A 26,669-nucleotide genomic window follows, 5' to 3' on the forward strand; every position below is an offset into this window, starting at 1 on the left:
GGATAGGCAAGTGGGCGATTTTAACCATATAAGATTAATCTCATAACAGTAATCACTTATTTGATAACTAATTGTTTCTAATGATATACGATATGGAAAACATTTGACAGTTGTGCGATGACTTATATTTATTACTCAGTTATACAATTTTCAGGTACAGTATGTAACTGAGGGCTCCTGTCAGCTGGTCGTCTAAAATAAGAGGGTCTATTCATAAAGCAGAGAAAAGCCCTGTTTTGCGCTAAACAGGGCTTTTCTCTGCTTCATGCTATTCATGGAACAGGTTACCGTGGAGAAGTCCTTGAATTCTCCAGCGGCACCACCGCTCCGTGCCTGAATCACATCACCATACTTTAGTATGGTAAGTGTAATTCATGATGGAGCGGAAAGCTCAGCTTTCCACTTCTCCATGGAGTTCAGGTTCGCCATATCAGGATGTCGTAACCTGAACTGCGGCGCAGTAACTGCAGGGAAACTCAATGCTTCCCTGCTCTAGGTCCGGCACCCGATGGCAGCTCCGCCCCCTGACCTCCAATCAGCCACTGCGGCCTCCCGGGAGGTCAGCCGGCGATGCATGCGCAGTGGGACCCACCGGCTGACTACATCGCAGAGGAGCACTGCTGGAGGAGACAACGCTGCTGGAGCCCGGAATACCGTATCGCTTCGCCAGAAGGGTGAGTATGCATGAATTGCTACTTATAACAGCTATATATCGCATCAGACCGACTTTTTATCAGCATAAGGTATTTATCCAGACCGGCTGTCACCACACATAGGGGGACATTTACTAAGCAGTGATAAAAGCGGAGAAGTGTGCCAGTGGAGAAGTTGCCCCATCAACCAATCAGCAGGTCAGTGCTGATTGGTTGCCATGGGCAACTTCTCCACTGGTTCACTTCTCCGCTCTTATCACTGCTTAGTAAATGTCCCCCTAAGTTACGGCCCTGGGTGTAAGTGCTCACTAATAATGATATCAAGTAGTAAATAAGGCCAGGGACGTGCAGAAAGGGCAGGCAGTGTCTCTGTCATAATGTTTAATATAACACAATGCAGCGAGAACTGAGGCTGGGGGTGGACACGGGGCAGGGCCTAGCTGCACCCAGAAAAGGCCCATTCAAAAACACGAGAGGCGGCACCAGCACATCTGCCTCATTGACAGGGCGTGCCTTAAGCCCACATGAAAGCACGCCCCTGTCAGACAGGCACACGTGATTCCATACATTATCAGCATACCAAATAACATAGTGAATAACTATAGCTTACCTGGCATAAACCACTGATGCATGTGTCCAAGGACTCTGTGTAACACCGGGTGCCATCCAGTACTTTAGGAGCAAGTTCCACAATAAGAGATGTTCCTTTTGCTTGGCACTTTAAAGAACACGGGTTCTCAGGGTCATTATGAATTGGAAGCCACTCCCTATATTGTCCTTGATATTTGACATCGTTATGAGCAGAGCACTGCTGAGCCCGAAAATCTCCTGATTCTGCTGGACAATCCTGTCAGAAGGGAAAAGTAAATAGCTGTATTACATTCGGGATTGCAGCCCTACCGTATTTTACCTAGAAATTAGCAGGCTAATAAACAGTTTACCTGTCTTAGAGAAACTGGAAAATAAAAAAAGACACAAATCGCAGGAATCGCTGTCATTGATAAAACCAAGTAAAACAAGCACTAGCCTCAGTCATCTGGGGCACAATTTACTAAAGTTCGATTTTGGTGATTCAAGGGATTTGGGATTCTGTTTCAATCCGATTTCCATTCGATTTGGGTTGAACAGATTTATTAAAGCCCAAATCGAATGTCAAATTGATTCTTTTGTCAGATTCAATTCATATCCCAATAGAAATCGAATTTCTAAAAAACACTGATGTTTTCCCATAGAACAACATGAAATCCCCTCTTTTGCTAAGGTTCGATTTGAAATGGACCTCCAAATCGAACCTCAAAACTCCAAATGTTTAGAATGATCCTAGTCATTCTACTTTGGCTTCTAACTCCATTCTAAAGATAGGAAAATGATAGTGATTACTTTTTAAGTACCCAAAAACACATAGGGCACTGTGAATGTAGCAAAAATGGATTCCCAAGACAATGGTATATTGTGCACCTACCTATACCATGCAAAACACCACCTGACTGAAAAAAACTCTGAAAAAAACATTCTGAGTACTGTCAGCAGTTTCATGAGTTCAGTAGTGCACATATTTCGACTTTTAGGCAAAAAAAAAAAAATTGGCAAAAGATAGGACCAGTACACAATATTTGCAAATTTACAGTACATTGGCCCTCATTCCGAGTTGTTCGCTCGCAAGGCGAATGTAGCAGAGTTACACACGCTAAGCCGCCGCCTACTGGGAGTGAATCTTAGCTTCTTAAAATTGCGACCGACGTACGCGCAATATTGCGATTACAAACGAGTTAGCAGTTTCAGAGTAGCTCCAGACTTACTCTGCCTGTGCGATCATTTCAGTGCTTGTCGTTCCTGGTTGACGTCACAAACACACCCAGCGTTCGCCCAGGCACTCCCACCGTTTCCCCGGCCACTCCTGCGTTTTTTCCGGAAACGGTAGCGTTTTCAGCCACACGCCCCTGAAACGCCGTGTATCCGCCCAGTAACACCCATTTCCTGTCAATCACATTACGATCGCCGGAGCGAAGAAAAAGCCGTGAGTAAAAATACTTTCTTCATAGTAAAGTTACTTGGCGCAGTCGCAGTGCGAACATTGCGCATGCGTACTAAGCGGATTTTCACTGCGATGCGATGAAAAATACCGAGCGAACAACTCGGAATGAGGGCCATTATGATGAAATTAGCAAAAAAACAAGAGTGAAGTAAGTGCCTATCCATATTCTGACCATGATGCTTACATGCTAACCAACTCATCCCTGTCTGTCTTAAATCTTGTTGGACAAATTGCAGGGGAGTGGTTGATAGCAGTATGTGTTAAATTTTAAAAAAATATAGAGGCACGTATAGCCACCCAATCCTTGGAAGAATTCATCTTTGTTCGATTCCAATAATATTTTTTACAAATTGCATATTTTTGAATCAGTATTTGCTAAATTTATCTTTTTCCTCAGCTGCCGTCTATTGCATAATCGCGCAAAAATTAATAAAAAATGTAAAATATATTTTCATGTAAAAAACTATGTAATGAGAGTGTTTCCCCTTTAATTAGTGAGCATGTGATACATTTGGACCAATAGGAAGCAATAAGGGTGTTCTCTTCAATTTTACATTCTATTTAGCTGGGGATTTCAATGGGGATTTGAGGTTCGATTTAGGAAGGGATTCAATTCTAAAACCTTTCTAAACATGAATCAACATCGAATTCTATTTTAAAATCAAATGAAAAATAAATTTTTAGTGAATGAGGTAAAATTCAAAAAGTTTAGAAAGACCAAATAGAATCGATTTCGATCGATTTGGAAGATTCATAAAGTCCCTTCCAAAATCGAATTTTAGTAAATATACCACCTGTTCTGTTCTCATTCGTTATACTACATGCTAAGTGAAAAGTGGAAGTTAGCTGAAATATATCTAATTACAGCTGGGAGCATTTGTGGGGGATCGGTATGGGATCCCGGCGGTCAGGAGACCGAGGATGGGATCCCGACAGGCATTAAAAGCAGCAAAAGGCAGCAAAAGCAGCGTATCCCCTCGTGGGCTTGCAGTGCTTGCCACGCATCGTGCCTAGTGGCTACCCCTCGGGTGGTGGTGTGGACCACCACCCAAGGGTGAATTCCGGGGTTGTGTCGGTATTCCACCTGCCGGCATTTCGCCGGTTGTGGGGATTCCAGTGTCAGTATCCTGACCGTCGGGATCCCGACAGCCGGGATGTTAACTGTATACAATTTGGGGTACATATCATTAGGGTATGCACGCAGAGAAATCTACAAAGCATCACTCTGCACTGAGGGGTGTGCCTGCACTATTTCCATGCCATCAATTCAAGTTTAATCTACAGAAAATAGCGACCAACGTATAACACCGGCCACCTCATCTCATTTTTTAAGACCAATCCTTATTTGTCACAGTTGAGGAAAATGTCCTCAAACATTTTTTTGTCATCTTAAGTGGTTGTCATAAATCATGATACAATGTGCCAAATATATTCTACAAATTTCTTCATATATTTGTCTATCTTCAGTAGAGTCCCTTAGACATTAATCTGCCATTGTTTAGTGTACTGTAATCCTTTATCATGGAAGTAATCATCCACGTTTTAGGCCACTGTGGTGCAAGCTCCATAAACACCCTAGTTGGTGCCCCTGTCCCTTCAGAAGTTGACAAGCCTCTTCTAGTGGTGATGCACCCCCATCCTCACTGCTTTTTACCTTAGTGGCTAGATTTGGGGACAGCATCCTCTGCTCCTTAGACTGCGCATGTGGTGATAGGATGTGACATCATATACAAGCACCACACTCCCAAGGAAACACTGCTTACAGCTTTACACTTAAGAAGCTGCCAGTGCTTCTCCGAATGTCAGAGGGCAGCTCTACGTGGCTTTGAGGCATTAAAAATACTGGATGAGTGATATTATGGCACTCACTGTTTTAGGTGCACCTAATCACTGGCACTCTATCCAGCCACCTAGACTTGCCTAATGATAGTTCCAGTCCTGGAGACAGCAAGTGTGTAGTTTTGCACTGTTTCAGTTTCATTACAGGGCAGCTTCCGATGTACATCAGTTACACCTCTGCCCTCCATCAAACTTTAAATTGTATAAAACCTCTCCAAGAGGCTTGTCACCCAGAACCAAGCATAAAATAGTGGGACATTGTAGAATAAGTAAGTATAAAGGTTTACAGTGTTTGTGTATTATGTTTAACATCTGTGACAATAGCTCCATTACTAAGGTGTCTGACTGCAATATAAGAGGTGATGGGTTCAGGTCCTTGGTATGACAGTATCTGTAACTAAGTGTAGTCCAAGAGTAATCTGTCTAAGGAACATATAAATGGAAAATACTACTTGGCAGTAATGTCCGCCCAAATTAGGCTCTCAACCAAACAAAAAGCACAGTTTGCCTTTAACCTCGACTGCTGCCGTCTTCTCTACTCCAAGCTCAGAAATGTACAATAACCCAGGAACTGAATCCATTTGATTACGATTCCACAGATAGATATCTTCAAATATAGACTAAGACCCTGATTCAGAGTCACCCACTTGCAGCATTTTTTCCGCCTGAGTGTGGCCTTCTATGTGGGCAGCAGCCACTGACATTGACACACTCAAATCTGCTTAGCCACCCCTGTTACCTCCCAAGAACATTCACTGAAATCCACAGACCCTACGTCCACATCTATTCTGCGTCTCCATGTAGTAACAATCGGACTCATGCGCTGTGTAACTCCGATGCATGCACAGTAGAAAACGCATTGGCAGTATGCGTGAATCAGGTCCCACATGCCATAGCACAACTAATATTACTTTCCATGTCAATATTAATGCACGGTAGAAATTATTTGGAATGTCTAAGTGCTTATTAATAAAAATGTTACAATATTTAAATCAATAATACTTACAAATGTATTTTTCATATCCTGTGTGAAAAAGTTTTATACTTTGTAATGTGGGTGTGATACAGGTGGCCAGCAGTCAAAAGACCGACAGTGGCATCCTGATGGTGAGAATCCTGACAGAGGTTTGGTAAGTATATTTACCTTCCCCTCCTACCCCCCTAACACTGTCTCTCCCTTCCTGCAGCCTAAACCTAACCCCCCCTCCCCTCTGCAGCCTACCTCTAACCTTCCCCGGTGGTGCCTAAACCTAACCCCCCCTCCCCCCCCCCTTCGACCAACCGCCGGCAACCTGAACGTATCCCTATACTGTCATAGAGGGGTATTCAATTAGGGCAGTTTTTTCGCCTAGGAGAAAAATGGCACTTTTCGCTATTTTTAGGGCGCATGGGGATTTGCCCTATTCAATAGCTGCAAGGTTTTATCGCCTAGGTGAAAAATTCGGCAGGAGTGAAAAACATGTGGATTGACAAATGCATGTGTTTTTGCACCTGCGCCAGTGAAAACATTTGCTGTTTTCGCCAATTTGAGGCATTTTTCGACAATGCCTTTTCGCTAAAAAAAAAGAAGTGAAAAAGCATTGGTGAAAATGCCTTAAAAACGGCCTGCAATTGAATATGCAGCGGGGTGAATTCAATAGCTTGAATACAAAATTATTGGAGCTAATTGAATAACCCCAATAGCCTGATCGATATAATGCTAATTCAAAATCTAATACATGGTTTAAAATACACAAGGTTTTTCCTTAAGGTTTTCTTATTATCATTGATTATCTTCTGGAAAAATAAGCCTTTACAAATGCAGCAGACATAACAGGTCACATTATGCAACAGACAGGGCTCGGGAATCAGTTCACAGAGAAGGACACAGTGGAGTATTCTGAAATATAATGATTGTTCTAGGACTAGGACAAGCCTGTCCAAGCCTTCTCCCTATAGAATATAAAGCACAATATTTATATTCTTTATAGATGAGTTCACGTTTACATAACTCTGTTATTTTCTACTATGATGCACTCAGCATCATTCCCTAAAGGAGAACAGATCAATTACTTTCCATCTGGAGCACTGGCTCAGTTATATTGCAGTAATTAGAAGCACTGCCCAAAATTCTGATTTATTTCATACATGTGGGTGGGAAATACAAGCATGTCAGAGACATCTGCAGTCTACAAAACACACATTATTTTATCCTTCGAGGTCAGTGAAAGATTTTATTTTTTTCAATGGCTAATTCCTCGTATTATCTGCTTGGTGGATAGGGCAACACATAGCTCCATACATTCTTATTTCTACAAGTACCTTACAAATAAATACATGTCATGCTGCTGTCATCTAGTTACAACAGAGACAGCCATTTTGAGGACTGTATAAATACTGGTAAGATTGCTATTGCTAGTCTATCAATGTACTAGGAATTATTGACATGACTGAGTTATGAAGAACTGTGTGCCTTACATCTCCAAAATGTCATTAGAAATTCAGATACTGAATAAGACTCCATGTGGTCCAAGGCAAGATGCTGTTTACAAAGTACATTTATCTAAGGTATTCCCTGACACCTATCAAGGGCTGGACTGCCAGAAGGGCTGATGGTCAACTCCGGTAACAGAGAGAGCGGGAAGGCCTGGCTGTTTGTATCCCCCGCCACCTGAAGTGCCTGTTTCTTAGTAATATTGATGCATGCCGCGAGTCCATGCCCCCTGACTTGTGGGAAGCCCCGTGAGCAATGGGGCTGGAAAGCGGCCCCAGTCTGTCACTGCACCTATCCATCATAGATCATGGGATGATATAACCATGAATGTGGGGAATGGCAACACCATATCTGCAATTTCAGTCATGCTCTGTATATGCTGCTAATTGGACCCTTACCCACTTTATTTTAGTCTCTATACCAACCACTGCTTCAGGCATTATTCTCATCAAGTAATAAAGTGGAGGATAAATGGTCCCTTCAGCCTTATTGTTGAAATGTTTATTTCTTGTTAACAATGTCAACATGGGCGGTATTTAATTAGCCGTAGTAATTTACCGCAGCTAGTTGACAAGTCCGTGGCTATTCTATTAGCCCCAATGCCAGCACTTATCAGGGATTTGGTTTGGCCCGCCTTAGGGGAATGTGCCTTGGGTCTGGGAGGGATCTGATTGCCCATAGGCTTCTATTGTGCAATGCCACTTCATCCAAGCCCTGGAATCTATCACATTTCAGGGGCAAACGCAGGATTTTAAAAGGGGGGTTTCCAGTTATATAATATGCGACTTGATAACGTGGAAAAAGGTTCTGTTTATTAAAATAAATGGCACCTTTTCGCACTTTATCAAGTCTCCGAGTGCCACCATATTGCTGGATATTTTGGGGGTCATTATTCCACGGAGGGCACCAGAGCAAGTATATACTGCTGATGAGCACAGTGAGAGAGAGAGAGAGAGAGAGCACAGAACCAGAGCAGGGGAAACAGAGAGAGAGAGATGGGAAGGGAGAAAGAGAGAGACGTGGGGAGGGAGAGAGAAACATGGAAAGGGAGGAAGAGACAGAGAGAGACATGGGGAGGGAGAGAGACACATGGGATGGGAAGAAGAGTAAGAGTGAGACATAGGGAGGGAGAGAGAGACATGGTGAGAGAGTGAGATAGAAACACATGGCAAAAAGAGAAAGAGAAATTATGAGAGAGGGAGAGACATGACGAGAGGGAGAAATGCTGAAAGAGAGAGAGACATGGCGAGAGAAAGAAAGATATGGTGAGAGAGAGAAACATGGTAAGAGAGACAAGGTGAGAGAGAGACATGGCGCCATGGTGAGAGAGAGACATGGTGAGAGAGAGAGACATAGCAGAGAGAGAGACATACTGTAGCAGAGAAAGAGAGACATAACAGAGAGAGAGACATAGGGGTCTATTCATGAAGCAGTGAAAAGAGTGGAGAAGTGAGCCAGAGGAGAAGTTGCCCATGGCAACCAATCAGCATTGATGTTTCATTTATAATTTGCATACTATACAATTTTATGGAGCAGCTGATTGGTTGTCATGGGCAACTTCTCCACAGGCTCACTTCTCCACTCTTTTCACTGCTTCATGAATAGACCCCATGGTGAGATAGAGAGACATGGCAAAAGGGAGAGAAAGAGACATGTAGAGACAGTGAGAGCGACATGGCGAGAGAGACAGGTTTATCAGCAGCAGAAAGACTGAACACTCAGAGCTGTGAGATGCAGAGGAGAGCAGTTACCTGGTGGTCTCTGTGTGGAGGGTGAGTCGTTTCTCCTGCTAGACGCCAGGGGTGTGCCACAGCTCAGATGGGGTCCCGGCCAAGTCACCCATGTGCAGACAGCGGTCTGGCAGGGAAGTGGGGCAAAGACCGGGTGCGGAGTCACCTATCTGTAGGCAGCAGTCCAGGGTGGGAGATGGTGTGAGGAGAGGAGCCTGCACGCATGCTGGTAGTATTGTCATAATTAACATATGCATGTGACCTGTGAGCCGGTGGGGTTTTGGGATTGGTGTAGCATACAGGGGGAATAAAAATGAGGAGAGGTGTCTGTTATAAAAAAAAAAGCTAATTGATGGCTGGCCCTGGGGTACTCCCCGCCCCCCTGGACTCATGCTGGTCAAGGAGCATCATTTAATATTGAATACCGGCACAGGCACTATTAAATCCCCCACCCCCCGGACTCATGCTGGTCATAATATTATTATTGAATACTGGCACCTGCCCGCCTCTGGTATATTCTCGTGCTGCTGCACAGGAGTTCAGTGCTGTGGGGAGTGAAGAAGACAGCAATGCTACCATGCCCTTTTCACCTCTCAAGCCACACCACACGAGAGCCGACTGAGAGGAGCTTCTCCCCCTACATGCCAGAAGCCAGACTCTCACTTTCAGTGGTGTGTAACGGAGACAGCTGCTGCGGCAGACGTACTCCATTAAATAAAGTAATACAAAAAATAAAAAAATTGGTCAGCTGCTGCGCAAAACATCGGCGGTCGGGAGGGTGGTTCTAGGTACTTGGAACCCCCCCCCTGCGTGCGCGTATGCATTTTGGAGCTTGTACATATGCGACATGTGGCCAAACCTCAGAAAACAGCACTTTCAGAGGTTTGGCCGCATTTTTTTGTAATCTTCCTGCATCCCGTCCATAAGGTGAACTAAAGCACTACTGTGATATACTGGTATTAGGAGTTTGAGCGATTCAGGTAACTTAGGATATGACGTCTGTTGTATTTCTTACCAGTTCTCGATAAATGAATGGTCTGGAATACAGGTTCCACCTTGAATCACAGAGAGGTGAAGAGGTGTATTTTTGCACAGACGCAACTGTCACGGATTCACTGAAGTAATATATCAATTCAATTACTTGGTTTTACTTTGGAGTGAAGTTGAGTAAAGTTTCTCAGTGTTCACACTTAATATTTAATCACAAGACTTTACTATGTACAATAAAAGCAATACAGATTATATTAAATGCATTCAGTTAGGACATCCAGATATAAATTTATTGAGCAGCAAACTTAATGGAGTAGACTCCTTCAGCTGTAAGAACTTTGGGTTAGTCAGCAAACAAGTTTTCTTCAGCAGAATGAAACATAGAAACAATTATACTTTGTAGGTTTTAACTTTACATAAAATTAATAACAGTTACTAACAATTAAATCAACCTTGGGGCCCCACAAAGTCATATAACACAGTTCAACAAGATGGAGCTCAGTGGTGCACTTTGAAATGTATTTCCTCTAGTCTAGTTATATTAGTTGTAGCTGGTCATATTAGATACTGTTGAAATGGTTCCTCTCCTTTGTTACGTATGGAGTAAATTACAATAGGTATAATATTGAAAGTTGTTATATCTCTTTTTCTCTGACGTCCTAGTGGATGCTGGGACTCCGTCAGGACCATGGGGATTAGCGGCTCCGCAGGAGACAGGGCACAAAAATAAAAGCTTTAGGACTAGGTGGTGTGCACTGGCTCCTCCCCCTATGACCCTCCTCCAAGCCTCAGTTAGGTTTTTGTGCCCGTCCGAGCAGGGTGCAATCTAGGTGGCTCTCCTAAAGAGCTGCTTAGAAAAAGTTATTAGGTTTTTTATTTTCAGTGAGTCCTGCTGGCAACAGGCTCACTGCAACGAGGGACTTAGGGGAGAAGAAGTGAACTCACCTGCGTGCAAGATGGATTGGCTTCTTAGGCTACTGGACACCATTAGCTCCAGAGGGATCGAACACAGGCCCAGCCATGGAGTCCGGTCCCGGAGCCGCGCCGCCGACCCCCTTGCAGATGCCGAAAAGTGAAGAGGTCCAGAAACCGGCGGCAGAAGACTTTTCAGTCTTCATGAGGTAGCGCACAGCACTGCAGCTGTGCGCCATTGTTGTCAGCACACTTCACACCAGCGGTCACTGAGGGTGCAGGGCGCTGGGGGGGGGCGCCCTGGGCCGCAATGATAATACCTTGTTCTGGCTAAAAATACATCACATATAGCCCCTGGGGCTATATGGATGTATTTAACCCCTGCCAGGTCTCACAAACACCGGGAGAAGAGCCCGCCGAAATAGGGGGCGGGGCCTATCTCCTCAGCACACAGCGCCATTTTCCTGCACAGCTCCGCTGCGAGGAAGGCTCCCAGGACTCTCCCCTGCACTGCACTACAGAAACAGGGTAAAAAAACAGAGAGGGGGGGCACTTTTTTGGCGATATTGATATATTAAGCTGCTATAAAGGAAACAACACTTCTGTAGGGTTGTTCCTATATATTTATAGCGCTTGGGTGTGTGCTGGCAAACTCTCCCTCTGTCTCCCCAAAGGGCTAGTGGGGTCCTGTCTTCGATAAGAGCATTCCCTGTGTGTCTGCTGTGTGTCGGTACGTGTGTGTCGACATGTATGAGGACGATGTTGGTGTGGAGGCGGAGCAATTGCCGGTAATGGTGATGTCACCCCCTAGGGAGTCGACACCGGAATGGATGGCTTTGTTTATGGAATTACGTGATAATGTCAGCACGTTACAAAAATCAGTTGACGACATGAGACGGCCGGCAAACCAGTTAGTACCTGTCCAGGCGTCTCAGACACCGTCAGGGGCTGTAAAACGCCCTTTACCTCAGTCGGTCGACACAGACCCAGACACGGACACCGAATCTAGTGTCGACGGTGAAGAAACAAACGTATTTTCCAGTAGGGCCACACGTTATATGATCACGGCAATGAAGGAGGCTTTGCATATCTCTGATACTGCAAGTACCACAAAAAGGGGTATTATGTGGGGTCTGAAAAAACTACCTGTAGTTTTTCCTGAATCAGAGGAATTGAATGAAGTGTGTGATGAAGCGTGGGTTAACCCCGATAGAAAACTGCTAATTTCAAAGAAGTTATTGGCATTATATCCTTTCCCGCCAGAGGTTAGGGCGCGCTGGGAAACACCCCCTAGGGTGGATAAGGCACTCACACGCTTATCAAAACAAGTGGCGTTACCGTCTCCTGAAACGGCCGCCCTCAAGGATCCAGCTGATAGGAGGCTGGAAACTACCCTGAAAAGTATATACACTCATACTGGTGTTATACTGCGACCAGCCATCGCCTCTGCATGGATGTGCAGTGCTGGGGTGGTTTGGTCTGATTCCCTGACTGAAAATATTGATACCCTGGATAGGGACAGTATTTTATTGACTATAGAGCAATTAAAGGATGCTTTTCTTTATATGCGAGATGCTCAGAGGGATATTTGCACTCTGGCATCGAGAGTAAGTGCGATGTCCATATCTGCCAGAAGAAGTTTATGGACGCGACAGTGGTCAGGTGATGCGGATTCCAAACGGCATATGGAAGTATTGCCGTATAAAGGGGAGGAATTATTTGGGGTCGGTCTATCGGATTTGGTGGCCACGGCAACAGCCGGGAAATCCACCTTTTTACCTCAGGTCCCCTCCCAACAGAAAAAGACACCGTCTTTTCAGCCGCAGTCCTTTCGTTCCTATAAGAACAAGCGGGCAAAAGGACAGTCATATCTGCCCCGAGGCAAAGGAAAGGGTAAGAGAGTGCACCAAGCAGCTCCCTCCCAGGAGCAGAAGCCCTTCCCGGCTTCTGCAAAGCCCTCAGCATGACGTTGGGGCTTTACAAGCGGACTCAGGGGCGGTGGGGGGTCGACTCAAGAATTTCAGCGCACAGTGGGCTCACTCACAGGTGGACCCCTGGATCCTGCAGGTAGTATCTCAGGGTTACAGGTTGGAATTCGAGAAGTCTCCCCCTCGCCGGTTCCTAAAGTCTGCTCTGCCAACGTCTCCCTCAGACAGGGCGACGGTATTGGAAGCCATTCACAAGCTGTATTCTCAGCAGGTGATAGTCAAGGTACCCCTCCTACAACAGGGAAAGGGGTATTATTCCACACTATTTGTGGTACCGAAGCCGGACGGCTCGGTAAGACCTATTCTAAATCTGAAATCTTTGAACCTGTACATACAAAAATTCAAGTTCAAGATGGAGTCACTCAGAGCAGTGATAGCGAATCTGGAAGAAGGGGACTTTATGGTGTCCCTGGACATCAAGGATGCTTACCTGCATGTCCCAATTTGCCCTTCACATCAAGGGTACCTCAGGTTCGTGGTGCAAAACTGTCATTATCAGTTTCAGACGCTGCCGTTTGGATTGTCCACGGCACCTCGGGTCTTTACCAAGGTAATGGCCGAAATGATGTTTCTTCTGCGAAGAAAAGGCGTATTAATTATCCCTTACTTGGACGATCTCCTGATAAGGGCAAGGTCCAGAGAACAGCTGGGGGACGTAGTAGCACTAACCCAAGTAGTGCTGCAACAGCACGGGTGGATTCTGAATTTTCCAAAATCTCAATTGACCCCGACGACACGTCTGCTGTTCCTGGGAATGATTCTGGACACGGTTCAGAAAAAGGTGTTTCTTCCGGAGGAGAAAGCCAGGGAGTTATCCGAACTTGTCAGGAACCTCCTAAAACCAGGAAAAGTGTCTGTGCATCAATGCACAAGAGTCCTGGGAAAAATGGTGGCTTCTTACGAAGCGATTCCATTCGGCAGATTCCACGCACAAACTTTTCAGTGGGATCTGCTGGACAAATGGTCCGGATCGCATCTGCAGATGCATCAGCGGATAACTTTGTCTCCACGGACAAGGGTGTCTCTTCTGTGGTGGTTGCAGAGTGCTCATCTGTTAGAGGGCCGCAGATTCGGCATACAGGACTGGGTCCTGGTGACCACGGATGCCAGTCTGAGAGGCTGGGGAGCGGTCACACAGGGAAGAAACTTCCAGGGAGTGTGGTCAAGCCTGGAGATGTCTCTTCACATAAATATACTGGAGCTAAGAGCGATTTACAATGCTCTAAGCCTGGCAAAACCCCTGCTTCAGGGTCAGCCGGTGTTGATCCAGTCGGATAACATCACGGCAGTCGCCCACGTAAACAGACAGGGCGGCACAAGAAGCAGGAGGGCAATGGCAGAAGCTGCAAGGATTCTTCGCTGGGCGGAAGATCATGTGATAGCACTGTCAGCAGTGTTCATTCCGGGAGTGGACAACTGGGAAGCGGACTTCCTCAGCAGACACGATCTACACCCGGGAGAGTGGGGACTTCATCCAGAAGTCTTCCACATGATTGTGAACCGTTGGGAAAAACCAAAGGTGGATATGATGGCGTCCCGCCTCAACAAAAAACTGGACAGGTATTGCGCCAGGTCAAGAGACCCTCAGGCAATAGCTGTGGACGCTCTGGTAACACCGTGGGTGTTCCAGTCAGTGTATGTGTTTCCTCCTCTGCCTCTCATACCAAAAGTACTGAGAATTATACGGCAAAGGGGAGTAAGAACGATACTCGTGGCTCCGGATTGGCAAAGAAGAACTTGGTACCCGGAACTTCAGGAGATGCTCACGGAAGATCCGTGGCCTCTACCTCTAAGACGGGACCTGCTTCAGCAGGGACCGTGTCTATTCCAAGACTTACCGCGGCTGCGTTTGACGGCATGGCGGTTGAACGCCGAATTCTAAGGGAAAAAGGCATTCCGGAAGAGGTCATCCCTACCCTGGTAAAAGCCAGGAAGGAGGTGACTGCACAACATTATCACCGCATTTGGAGAAAATATGTTGAGTGGTGTGAGGCCAGGAAGGCCCCGACGGAGGAATTTCAACTGGGTCGATTCCTACATTTCCTGCAAACAGGATTGTCTATGGGCCTCAAATTAGGGTCCATTAAGGTTCAAATTTCGGCCCTGTCGATTTTCTTCCAGAAAGAATTGGCTTCAGTTCCTGAAGTCCAGACTTTTGTAAAAGGAGTACTACATATACAGCCCCCGGTTGTGCCCCCAGTGGCTCCGTGGGATCTTAATGTAGTTTTGGATTTTCTCAAATCCCATTGGTTTGAGCCACTCAAATCGGTGGATTTGAAATATCTTACATGGAAAGTAACCATGCTACTGGCCCTGGCTTCAGCCAGGAGAGTGTCAGAATTGGCGGCTTTATCGTATAAAAGCCCATATCTGATTTTCCATTCGGACAGGGCAGAACTGCGGACGCGTCCTCAGTTTCTGCCTAAGGTGGTTTCAGCGTTTCACCTGAACCAGCCTATTGTGGTGCCTGCGGCTACTAGCGATTTGGAGGATTCCAAGTTGCTGGACGTTGTCAGGGCATTGAAAATATATATTTCAAGGACGGCTGGAGTCAGAAAATCTGACTCGCTGTTTATACTGTATGCACCCAACAAGCTGGGTGCTCCTGCTTCTAAGCAGACGATTGCTCGTTGGATTTGTAGCACAATTCAACTTGCACATTCTGTGGCAGGCCTGCCACAGCCTAAATCTGTCAAGGCCCATTCCACAAGGAAGGTGGGCTCATCTTGGGCGGCTGCCCGAAGGGTCTCGGCATTACAACTCTGCCGAGCAGCTACGTGGTCGGGGGAGAACACGTTTGTAAAATTCTACAAATTTGATACCCTGGCTAAAGAGGACCTGGAGTTCTCTCATTCGGTGCTGCAGAGTCATCCGCACTCTCCCGCCCGTTTGGGAGCTTTGGTATAATCCCCATGGTCCTGACGGAGTCCCAGCATCCACTAGGACGTCAGAGAAAATAAGATTTTACTTACCGATAAATCTATTTCTCGTAGTCCGTAGTGGATGCTGGGCGCCCATCCCAAGTGCGGATTGTCTGCAATACTTGTACATAGTTATTGTTACAAAAAAAAAAAAAAAAATCGGGTTGTTATTGTTGTGAGCCGTCTGTTCAGAGGCTCCTACGTTTGTCATACTGTTAACTGGGTTCAGATCACAAGTTGTACGGTGTGATTGGTGTGGCTGGTATGAGTCTTACCCGGGATTCAAAATCCTTCCTTATTGTGTACGCTCGTCCGGGCACAGTATCCTAACTGAGGCTTGGAGGAGGGTCATAGGGGGAGGAGCCAGTGCACACCACCTAGTCCTAAAGCTTTTATTTTTGTGCCCTGTCTCCTGCGGAGCCGCTAATCCCCATGGTCCTGACGGAGTCCCAGCATCCACTACGTACTACGAGAAATAGATTTATCGGTAAGTAAAATCTTATTATAACTAGAAGATCTTCACTTTAATCAATACATCGAATTGAGCTCTGAAATAAACACTAGCTCGGCAGTATATCTCAGTTCTGTAATTAGTACTAATAAAGAGACAGATCACAGGCATAGTAAAGGATGCCATTGTTTATTAAACGCTGGGCTACACACTGGTACTCCATCTGCCATGACTACCGCAATGCTGTGAGCAGGCACCACCCCTCCCTTTGCTTCCCTACTGTGACCTCATGGAAAAGTCCATTTCCAATTACATCTCTAGGGATTTGCAGGGATGACCCGAGTTCAGTGTAAACGGGGCCGTTCCAAGAAGATCCCGGGTCTGAGCGGAGTGTAAACGAGGACATTTCCAGGAGCATCCCTGGTGATTCCGGGAACACAATCCCTGATGTGAGCTGAGGCTGCGAATGTAAAAGGGATATAACTTGCACATTTAAGAAAGAACAAACAGACTACATCAATAATTTTCACCACAATTCCACTTTCAACAAAACAAATCACATAACATTGACACAGTACCATAAAAAAAAGTCAACACATAACATTAATACTCCACATACAGCAAACCTCACATAACTTGAATACTCCTAAACAGCCCCCACATAACATAATTACCCCCACAAACATTAGCTCCTACATAACATTAACCCCCCCCCCCTCTCCTTCACAAAGGCACTCGTGTAACATTAAGCAGCAGAGACCAAGGCCTTAGGACCCTAGCAGCAAAATGTTTTAATTACAACAGGTCCTGCAAACTGTATACGTGGTGAGGACTAAATGATTGTCAATTATGGTTTGCTATGTAAAATTCACAGACTTATGAAATCATATTAATAGTTTATTTCCTTACGTAGGTGGAAATGAATGGCTGTGAAAGTCAGTAAGATAGTGTCATGGGAACTTATTATGACGGAATTACTGACCATTTATTGTACTAAAAATACGGGCTTAAATTGTATCATTAATAATTAGTGTTAAGGCATTTTCAGTGCCAGTGTGTTAATGCTATTAAACTCAATCCATATTTTTCTTTTTTTTATATACTGATACCCTGGTGTAAGTTTGCCTGTTAAATTACGTCACTCTTTTATTGTGATCATAATGTTTATAAGCAGGTTTCCCTGGCCGATCTGTCCAATTATTAAGTCACCAGGACACAACTGAATATGTTTTAATAAGTCACTAAACAGCTGCTGTGTTGGTCAGAAGCATACGTAATATGCCTGAAAGTCAGTGACTGTTTTCTGTAGTGAGGGAATATGAAGCCAGGTCTTCTAAAAGGTCAAGACATTTTCCTGGCAAATTACATGCCATTATTGAAATATAGAAAATGTTTACTTAGAAACATTTCAGTAACACTACGCTAACAAATACCTTTCTGAAAACACAAAGTACTCCAGACATTTCAATTAATTTCCTGAGCAGCCATATAGGAATCTTAATCATCTTAACCATACTGTAGATAGAGTCCAGAACAACAAAAGCATATCCTGATTTTAGTGGGACAGTACTGTTCCAGGGTCCCTGTACCACCTATCATGATTGGGACTAGCAGCTTGGAGGTATGTCCCTTCTACAGGTGTTTGTGGCAATGAAAAGGGGACAGGAAGGGGATATGAGGCAGGCCAGCACATTCCCCAGACATCCCTCCTCCCACTGTGATGTTGCCACTACCCCTATACCAATTCCAGCTCACACACAGTTGGGAGCTATAATGTGGCATTCACTGCTGCTCTGCGTAGAAAAGCAGAGGAAAAAACAAGGTGCTACGTTGCAACAGCCATGTTGTGCTCGGCCTGCAAATTGGGTTTTCAGAAGAAAGGAACATGGATGTTTTAGCGAATAAAATGCAATTAAAGTTTGTATATTGACAGCACCAAAGTAATCACACATGCAACCTTACACTAACACCATAACAGTAAAGAAGACACAGTCCAATCAAATAAGGAAGAGTATCACGAAACTGCTAACAAACACTGTACACAGAAGAATGTACTGTACCTTTGGCTCAGTTTTCCATTTGAGTTAGAAAGAGACGTGAACAAGAAGGGGTGGAGACTTTTACACTGAGGGGTCTATTCATAAAGCAGTGAAGAGAGTGGAGAAAAGTACCAGTGGAGAAGTTTCCCATGACAACCAATGCTTTAAAGGAAGCCTTTATCAAGTACATTCTATAAAATGTAAGGGAGATGCTGATTGGTTGCCATGGACAACTTCTCCACTTGCCTGTTTTCACTGCTTCATGAATAGACCCCTGAGAGAGGTTAGCTGGTGTTGAATCAAAGGATTGCAGATTGTGGGGGTGATTAACTCTGAGCAGGACCTGTTCTCTGTCTTTCTCTCTCTCTCTCTCTCTCTCTCTCTCTCTCTCTCTCTCTCTATATATATATATATATATATATATATATATATACAGTTGTGCTCATAAGTTTACATACCCTAGCAGAATTAGTGATTTTCTGGCCATTTGTCAGAGAATATGAATGATAACTCACAAACTTTTCTTTCACTCATGGTTAGTGGTTGGGTGAAGCCATTTATTTGCAAACAACTGTGTTTACTCTTTTTAAATCATAATGACAACAGAAACTACCCAAATGACCCTGATCAAAAGTTTACATACACAGGAGATTTTGGCCTGATAACATGCACACAAGTTGACACAAACGGGTTTGAATGGCTACTAAAGGTAACCATCCTCACTTGTGATCTGTTTGCTTGTAATCAGTGTGTGTGTATAAAAGGTCAGTGAGTTCATGGACTCCTGAAAGACCCTTGCATCTTTTATCCAGTGCTGCACTGACGTGTCTGGATTCTGAGTCATGGGGAAAGCAAAAGAATTGTCAAAGGATCTGCGGGAAAAGGTAATTGAACTGTATAAAACAGGAAAGGGATATAAAAATATATCCAAGCAATTGAGAATGCCAATCAGCAGTGTTCAAACTCTAATTAAGTAGTGGAAAATTAGGGATTCTGTGGAAACCAAATCACGGTCAGGTAGACCAACAAAAATTTCAGCCACAACTGTCAGGAAAATTGTTCGGGATGCAAAGAAAAATCAACAAATAACTTCAGCTGAAATACAGGACTCTCTGAAAAAAGTGGTGTGGTTGTTTCAAGATGCACAATAAGGAGGCATTTGAAGAAAAATGGGCTGCATGGTCGAGTCGCCAGAAGAAAGCCATTACTACGCAAATGCCGCAAAGCATCCCACTTACAATACTCCAAACAGCACAGAGACAAGCCTCAAAACTTCTGGAACAAAGTCATTTGGAGTGATGAGACCAAAATTGAACTTTTTGGCCACAATCATAAACGTTACATTTGGAGAGGAGTCAACAAGGCCTATGATGAAAGGTACACCATTCCTACTGTGAAACACGGAGGTGGATCGCTGATGTTTTGGGGATGTGTGAGCTACAAAGGCACTGGAAACTTGGTCAAAACTGATGGCAAGATGAATGCAGCATGTTATCAGAAAATTCTGGAGGAAAATTTGCACATATCAGCCCGGAAGCTGCGCATAGGACGTACTTGGACGTTCCAACATGACAATGATCCAAAACACAAGGCCAAGTCGACCTGTCATTGGCTACAGCAGAATAAAGTGAAGGTTCTGGAGTGGCCATCTCAGTCTCCTGACCTCAATATCATTGAGCCACTCTGGGGAGATCTCAAACGTGCGGTTCATGCAAGACAGCCCAAGAATTTACAGTAACTGGAGGCTTTTTGCCAAGAAGAATGGGCAGCTTTACCATCTGAGAAAATAAAGTGCCTCATCCACAACTACCACAAAAGACTTCAAGCTGTCATTGATGTTAAAGGGGGCAATACACGGTATTAAGAACTGGGGTATGTAAACTTTTGATCAGGGTCATTTGGGTAGTTTCTGTTGTCATTATGATTTAAAAAGAGTAAACACAGTTGTTTGACAATAAATGGCTTCACCCAACCACTGAGTTTGTGAGTTATCATTCATATTCTCTGACAAATGGCCAGAAAATCACAAATTCTGCTAGGGTATGTAAACTTATGAGCACAACTGTATATATATATATATATATGGGGTGTACCTCTATTGACTCTCCATCTTTAAAGATAAGCATCATTTTCTTATCCTAAAATACTTTTATTAGCATAAGATTTTTTTACTGATTTTACGCGATTCAGGGTTCTAGCTTAAGCATATAGTTTTAGCTATATATATTTTAATTTCTTTTACGGTCTTATTTTGTTTTTTACCTACTTTTATCCCATCATTATACCCTAAACTGTATAAATAAATATTTTGTTACCCCTTTGTTTCCAAAACCGTATCCTGCTATATTCTTCATAGTAAACTAATATACTAGACACTGTAAGTCGCTGGTACCCCTATCCCCCCTCTCCATATATATATATATATATATATATATATATATATATATGCGAAAAGTCCTCACTTACTCATCCATTGACTGACTGACTCATCACTAATTCTCTTACTTCCCGATATATTAGGAAGCTGAAATTTACTATAGGTATTCTTAAGATGGGAAATAGGAAAACTACGTAATTAGAATATTGATAAACCTCCCCTAATGGGATGAAAAGGGGATTGACATAATAATGTCATCACCGTTGCGTGAACGATAACGCCCAAACGGACAATCAGATCAAAATTTGGATTGTACATCCAGTATGTATAATTTAATAAACTACAAAAATGGTCCTGCCACTTTTTATTGTATCTGCTATGGGTGCTCCTCTGGTAATGCCAAGAACTATAGATTAATATTTACTTATATCAGGACGTCTCAGATCTACATCTCTATAGATTTACCAAACAGTCATTAATATTTACAACCGTAAAAAAATCAGAAACTCCCGTGCGAAGAATGGGTAGAACAGCTAGTCTCCAATAAATCAGAAGCCAAGTAGGTATTGGTTGTACCATGAGGTGTGGGTCGGGTCCTGGGTGCCCACGCTTTATGAAAAGAAAGTGAAGAATTTCCTTAGGATGCTCATAATATATTCCATTTGGTACATGTACCATACCCTGTTGTATACCAAGGTGGCACTTAGGGGATGTTTCTTTTAGGTAGAAGTTATGTGGCTGGTAACAGCACTTATATTATCGCTTAATAATTTGTAAGCGTGCATGGGGGCAGTCTGGAAGGGGAGGACCGACGTTTAGGATCCCAGAGGTCACCATACCGACCCCGGGATCCCGGTCTACAGAGGATCCCGGTCTACAGAATGCTGGCGGAGGGTAAACGCAATGAAGCCCCTTGCGGGCCTGCTGCGCGTACAACGCAGCGGGCTCGGTGGCTTGCTGCACTCGCCACAGGTTGTATTTCCACTCTATAGACACCCACAAGTGGGAATAGTACCTGTTAGTCAGCATGCCGTCTTCCAGTTGTCCAATGCTCGGGATTCCGACGTCTGTATAGTGACTGGCGGTCGGGAGACTACACATGACTACATCCCGTTACAGAGGAGTCCTAATACAGCTATCCTCAATACGTCATGCAGCACGAGATGCCGTCCCTAGAAGTCTCTGATGTCACAGCTGTTACCAGGAGATGGGCAGGGAGAGATTACAGCCTCCTCGTATAAAGCGGGGATGGGGTAAAAACCAGACCAGTCTGGACCATACAGCAAAGCTGGATTAAGACTAGTGGGGGCACTGGACAACAAAGGTGTGGGGCACCCACCAATAAAATTGACTGCACCCCACCTCTGTCACCACAATGCCCCTTAGCGGAGTAGGAGAGAGTGTGAGGGGAGTGAGAGACAAAGAGGGTGTCAGGGAGAGGGAAATCGAGAGAGGTAATCGAGGGAGATAGAGAGGGGGTGGGGTCAGGGAGAGAGAGAGAGAGAGAGAGAGAGAGAGAGAGAGAGAAAAGGTGTCATTGTATGGGCTTGTATTTTAAAGTGCTGCTTGGATTTGTAAGTGTGAGTTGGTAACAGCAAAAGGTGAGTTAGAATACAGAAAAAGGTGAGTTTTATAATACACAATCAGGAACACACATATTTGCAGTACCATTAAACTTCTGGTGAGGCTGCAAGGGGCTGACCTTGTGAGTGAGTGAGAGGGTCTCTTACTTGGAGTAGCAGAGGGGCTGTGATTGTGCGTGGGTGAGGGGCATTTTTTTTTTTTTTTTTAGCAGGAGCTGTAAGCCGAGTGAAAAGGAGGTGCAGTGAGCTGGAACAACTGCAACTGCTAAGTGGAGTATCGGTGCCGCAGGAGAGAGTACTACGGCTGCATAAAAGTGAAGGACCAAGAACCGCACAAAGATAGATAAGTATAAGCCAGCTTAATTATTGTATAAGTGATATTGTTTGTCTTCTACTTTTTCTTTTTGCTTCTTTTCTTTGAGAGTAACAGGGAGTTAGACCTTACAAACAATATGGGAGGGGCTATGATTGGGGACCTCACTCAGTGCATGTCGTGCAAGATGTATGCACACCTGGAGCTACCGGCCCAGTGTGATTATATCTGCACGAGGTGTATGCGAACGGTTGCCCTGGAAGCCCAGGTAACTGATCTAGAGCAAACCGTTACGCGACTGAGGGAGATTCACAATCTCAAGCGAAGTTTAGACAGAACGGTGGAGGAGTTGCGGGAGGGGTCACTGGTAGAAGAGGATGATGATCAGGTAGCCAGCTGGATCACAGTTAGAAGGAAGAAAAAGAGGGGGAGGCTCGACATCTCCGAACTATCAAACCCGAACAAATTTGCCCGACTGGACGAGGAATCGGAGGATGATAGTGAAGAAATGACGGTGCCGGAGGAGACTGCTACCTCTAGCATCCAGAGGAGCAGTCCCTCTGGCGCAGTTGGGAAAAAAGATAGTGAGGTACCTAGTCAGATGGTGGTGGTAGGGGATTCTATCATCAGGAAGGCAGAAAGGGCAATCTGCTACCGGGACCGTGATCGCCGTACAGTCTGTTGTCTCCCGGGTGCTCGGGTACGGCACATCGCGGACCGGGTAGATAGATTGTTGGGAGGGGCTGGGAAAGACCCGGCAGTCTTGGTGCACGTTGGCACCAATGACAAAGTTAGCGGAAGGTGGTATGTCCTTAAGAAAGACTATAGGAACTTAGGAAAGAAACTTAAGGCAAGGACATCTAAGGTAATATTTTCCAAAATATTACCCATGCCACGCGTTAGTCCAGGGAGGCAGAGGGAGATTAGGGAGGTAAATGTGTGGTTTAGGGATTGGTGCAGGAAAGAGGGGTTTGTGTTCCTGAAACACTGGGCAGACTTCTCAGTCAGGCGCCATCTCTTTTGTCGTGACGGATTGCACCTGACTGAGGAGGGGGCAGCCGTGCTGGGGGGAAGGATGGTTAGAAAGTTGGAGGAGATTTTAAACTAGGAGCCTGGGGGGAGGGTTTAGCTAGAAACTATGGGTCTTGCAGTGAGAATAGTGGGGATGGCGGTAGTAAACGAAATGGGGGAGAAGTTGGGGGAGGGTAAGAGCAGGCGGTAAGGTTACTAACATGGGTACTAAAAGAGATTTTACCAAAGCACTAACAAATGACGATTACAGGTCATCATTGCTACATAAGGTGAAAGATGTCCCTAACGCAAGGGAAAATACTTATCTTAGTTGTATGTATGTAAACGCTAGAAGCATTACTGGTAAAAGGGGCGAACTAGAAATACTTGCAGCAAGCAAACAGTATGATATTATAGGCACTACTGAAACTTGGTGGGACGAATCTCATGATTGGACAGTCAATCTAGAGGGCTATACACTGTTTAGGAGAGACAGACTAAATAAAAAGGGTGGAGGGTGTGTCTTTACGTAAAGCCGTTTTTAAAACCTGATATACGGGAAGATATTCAGGAGGGGACTGTAGACACTGTCGAGACATTATGGGTAGAAATTGCATCCGGGGGAAAAAGGAATAAAAAAGTTAGTATTGGGTGTATGCTATAGACCTCCTGGTATCAACGTATCTGATGAGGAATTACTAAAGCAAATTGAAAGAGCAGCAGGAGTAGGAGACATAGTAGTGATGGGAGATTTTAACTATCCAGAGATAAACTGGAAAAACGATTCATGTGATACTGCTGGGGGCAATATATTTTTAAACACACTTAATGATAACTACTTAGTTCAACTAATTGAGGAACCAACTAGGTAAAATGCAATCTTAGACCTGGTATTAACAAACAATGGGGATTTGGTATCAGGTATTATAGTAGGGGAACCCATAGAAAACAGCGACCACAATATGGTCACATTCAATATCAATTTTCATAAACAGCCCTATACTGGCTCAACTAGGACTCTAAACTTTAGCAAAGCGAATTTTGAAAAGATGAGGGTATTTGTCAGGGAAATTGAATGGGAAGGTTTGTTTTTAGGAAAAAATACTACGGAGAAATGGGAGGTACTAAAATTCCTGCTAGCTAAAAATACACTCAAATTTATTCCTACGAGCAGCAAAAAAAGGAATAAAAATCATAAACCGATGTGGCTTAACAAAAAGATAAAGGAACTTATGGGCAAGAAAAGGAGAGCATTTAAAAAATACAAATCTGACGGGGAAGCAGAGTCATTTCAGCACTATAAGGAATGTAACAAAATATGCAAAAAGAAAATAAGAGCGGCTAAAGTAGGAACTGAAAAACTAGTGGCAAAGGAAAGCAAAGCAAATCCCCAAAAAATCTTTAAATACATTAATAGTAAGAGATTAAAGAAGGAGAGTATAGGCCCTTGAAAAGACAAGTTGGGAGTCTTAAGCAAAAATAAGATTTTACTTACCGGTAAATCTATTTCTCGTAGTCCGTAGAGGATGCTGGGACTCCGTAAGGACCATGGGGAATAGACGGGCTCCGCAGGAGATAGGGCACTTTAAGAAAGCTTTGGACTCTGGGTGTGCACTGGCTACTCCCTCTATGCCCCTCCTCCAGACCTCAGTTAGGGAAACTGTGCCCAGAGGAGATGGACAGTACGAGGAAGGATTTTTGTAAATCTATATTTAACCGTATAACTTGTGATAAACTTACCCAGTTAACAGTATGAACAACAACATAGCCACGGTTCCACCGAAAAACTATAACATAACCCTTATGTAAGCAATAACTATATACAAGTCTTGCAGAAGAAGTCCGCACTTGGGACGGGCGCCCAGCATCCTCTACGGACTACGAGAAATAGATTTACCGGTAAGTAAAATCTTATTTTCTCTAACGTACTTGAGGATACTGGGACTCCATAAGGACCATGGGGATTATACCAAAGCTCCCAAACGGGCGGGAGAGTGCAGATGACTCTGCAGCACCGATTGAGCAAACAGGAGGTCCTCCTCAGCCAGGGTATCAAACTTATAGAACTTTGCAAAGGTGTTTGTCCCCGACCAAGTAGCTGCTCGGCACAACTGTAATGCCGAGACCCCTCGGGCAGCCGCCCAAGAAGAGCCCACTTTCCTAGTGGAGTGGGCCTTGACCGATTTCGGTAACGGCAATCCTGCCGTAGAATGCGCCTGCTGAATCGTGTTACAGATCCAGCGAGCAATAGTCTGCTTTGAAGCAGGAGCGCCAACCTTGTTGGCCCCATACAGAACGAACAAAGCTTCAGTCTTCCTGATTCTAGCCGTTCTGGTCACATAAATATTCAAAGCCCTGACTACATCCAGGGACTCGGAATCCTCCAAGTCCCGTGTAGCCACAGGAACGACAATAGGTTGGTTCACATGAAAAGATGAGACCACTTTTGGCAGAAAGTGAGGGCGAGTCCTCAACTCTGCCCTATCCACGTGAAAAACCAAGTACGGGCTTTTATGTGATAAAGCCGCCAATTCGGAAACACGTCTTGCCGAAGCTAACGCCAACAACATGACCACTTTCCACGTGAGGTATTTCAACTCCACAGTTTTGAGTGGTTCAAACCAAGGTGACTTGAGGAAACGTAACACCACGTTAAGATCCCAAGGCGCCACCGGAGGCACAAAAGGAGGCTGAATATGCAGCACTCCCTTCACAAAGGTCTGTACTTCAGGAATAGAGGCCAATTCTCTTTGAAAGAAAATGGATAAGGCCGAAATCTGGACCTTTATGGACCCTAATTTTAGGCCCAAAGTCACTCCTGTTTGAAGGAAGTGAAGTAGACGGCCCAAATGGAACTCCTCCGTAGGAGCAGCTCTGGCCTCACACCAAGAAACATATTTCCGCCATATACGGTGATAATGTTTTAACGTCACGTCTTTCCTAGCCTTGATCAGGGTAGGAATGACTTCCTCCGGAATCCCTTTTTCCGCTAGGATCCGGCGTTCAACCGCCATGCCGTCAAACGTAGCCGCGGTAAGTCTTGGAACAAACAGGGCCCCTGCCGCAGCAGGTCCTGCCTTAGAGGAAGAGGCCACGGATCCCCTGCGAGCAACTCTTGCAGCTCCGGATACCAAGTCCTCTGTGGACAATCCGGAACAATGAGTATTGTTCTGACCCTGCTTCTTCGTATTATTCTCAACACCTTGGCTATGAGAGGAAGAGGAGGAAACACATAGACCGATCCGAACACCCAAGGTGTCACCAGAGCGTCTACCGCTACCGCCTGAGGGTCCCTTGACCTGGCGCAATACCGCTTTAGCTTTTTGTTGAGACGGGATGCCATCATGTCGATTT

General features: G+C 44.7%; 1 protein-coding gene across 3 annotated transcripts in view; it reads right to left on the reverse strand.

Annotated features, from left to right (window-relative positions):
• ADAMTSL1 (ADAMTS like 1) overlaps positions 1 to 26,669 on the reverse strand; it is a 453,675-nt gene that overhangs the window by 302,294 nt on the left and 124,712 nt on the right. For all 3 annotated transcript variants that reach the window (XM_063914179.1, XM_063914180.1, XM_063914181.1), the window contains exon 4: positions 1,264 to 1,500. In XM_063914179.1, the coding sequence (XP_063770249.1) occupies positions 1,264 to 1,500 (237 nt within the window). The remainder of the gene's footprint in view (positions 1 to 1,263; positions 1,501 to 26,669) is intronic.

The sequence above is a fragment of the Pseudophryne corroboree genome, chromosome 1, assembly GCF_028390025.1.
Source record: "Pseudophryne corroboree isolate aPseCor3 chromosome 1, aPseCor3.hap2, whole genome shotgun sequence".
Taxonomy (NCBI): Eukaryota; Metazoa; Chordata; class Amphibia; order Anura; family Myobatrachidae; genus Pseudophryne; species Pseudophryne corroboree.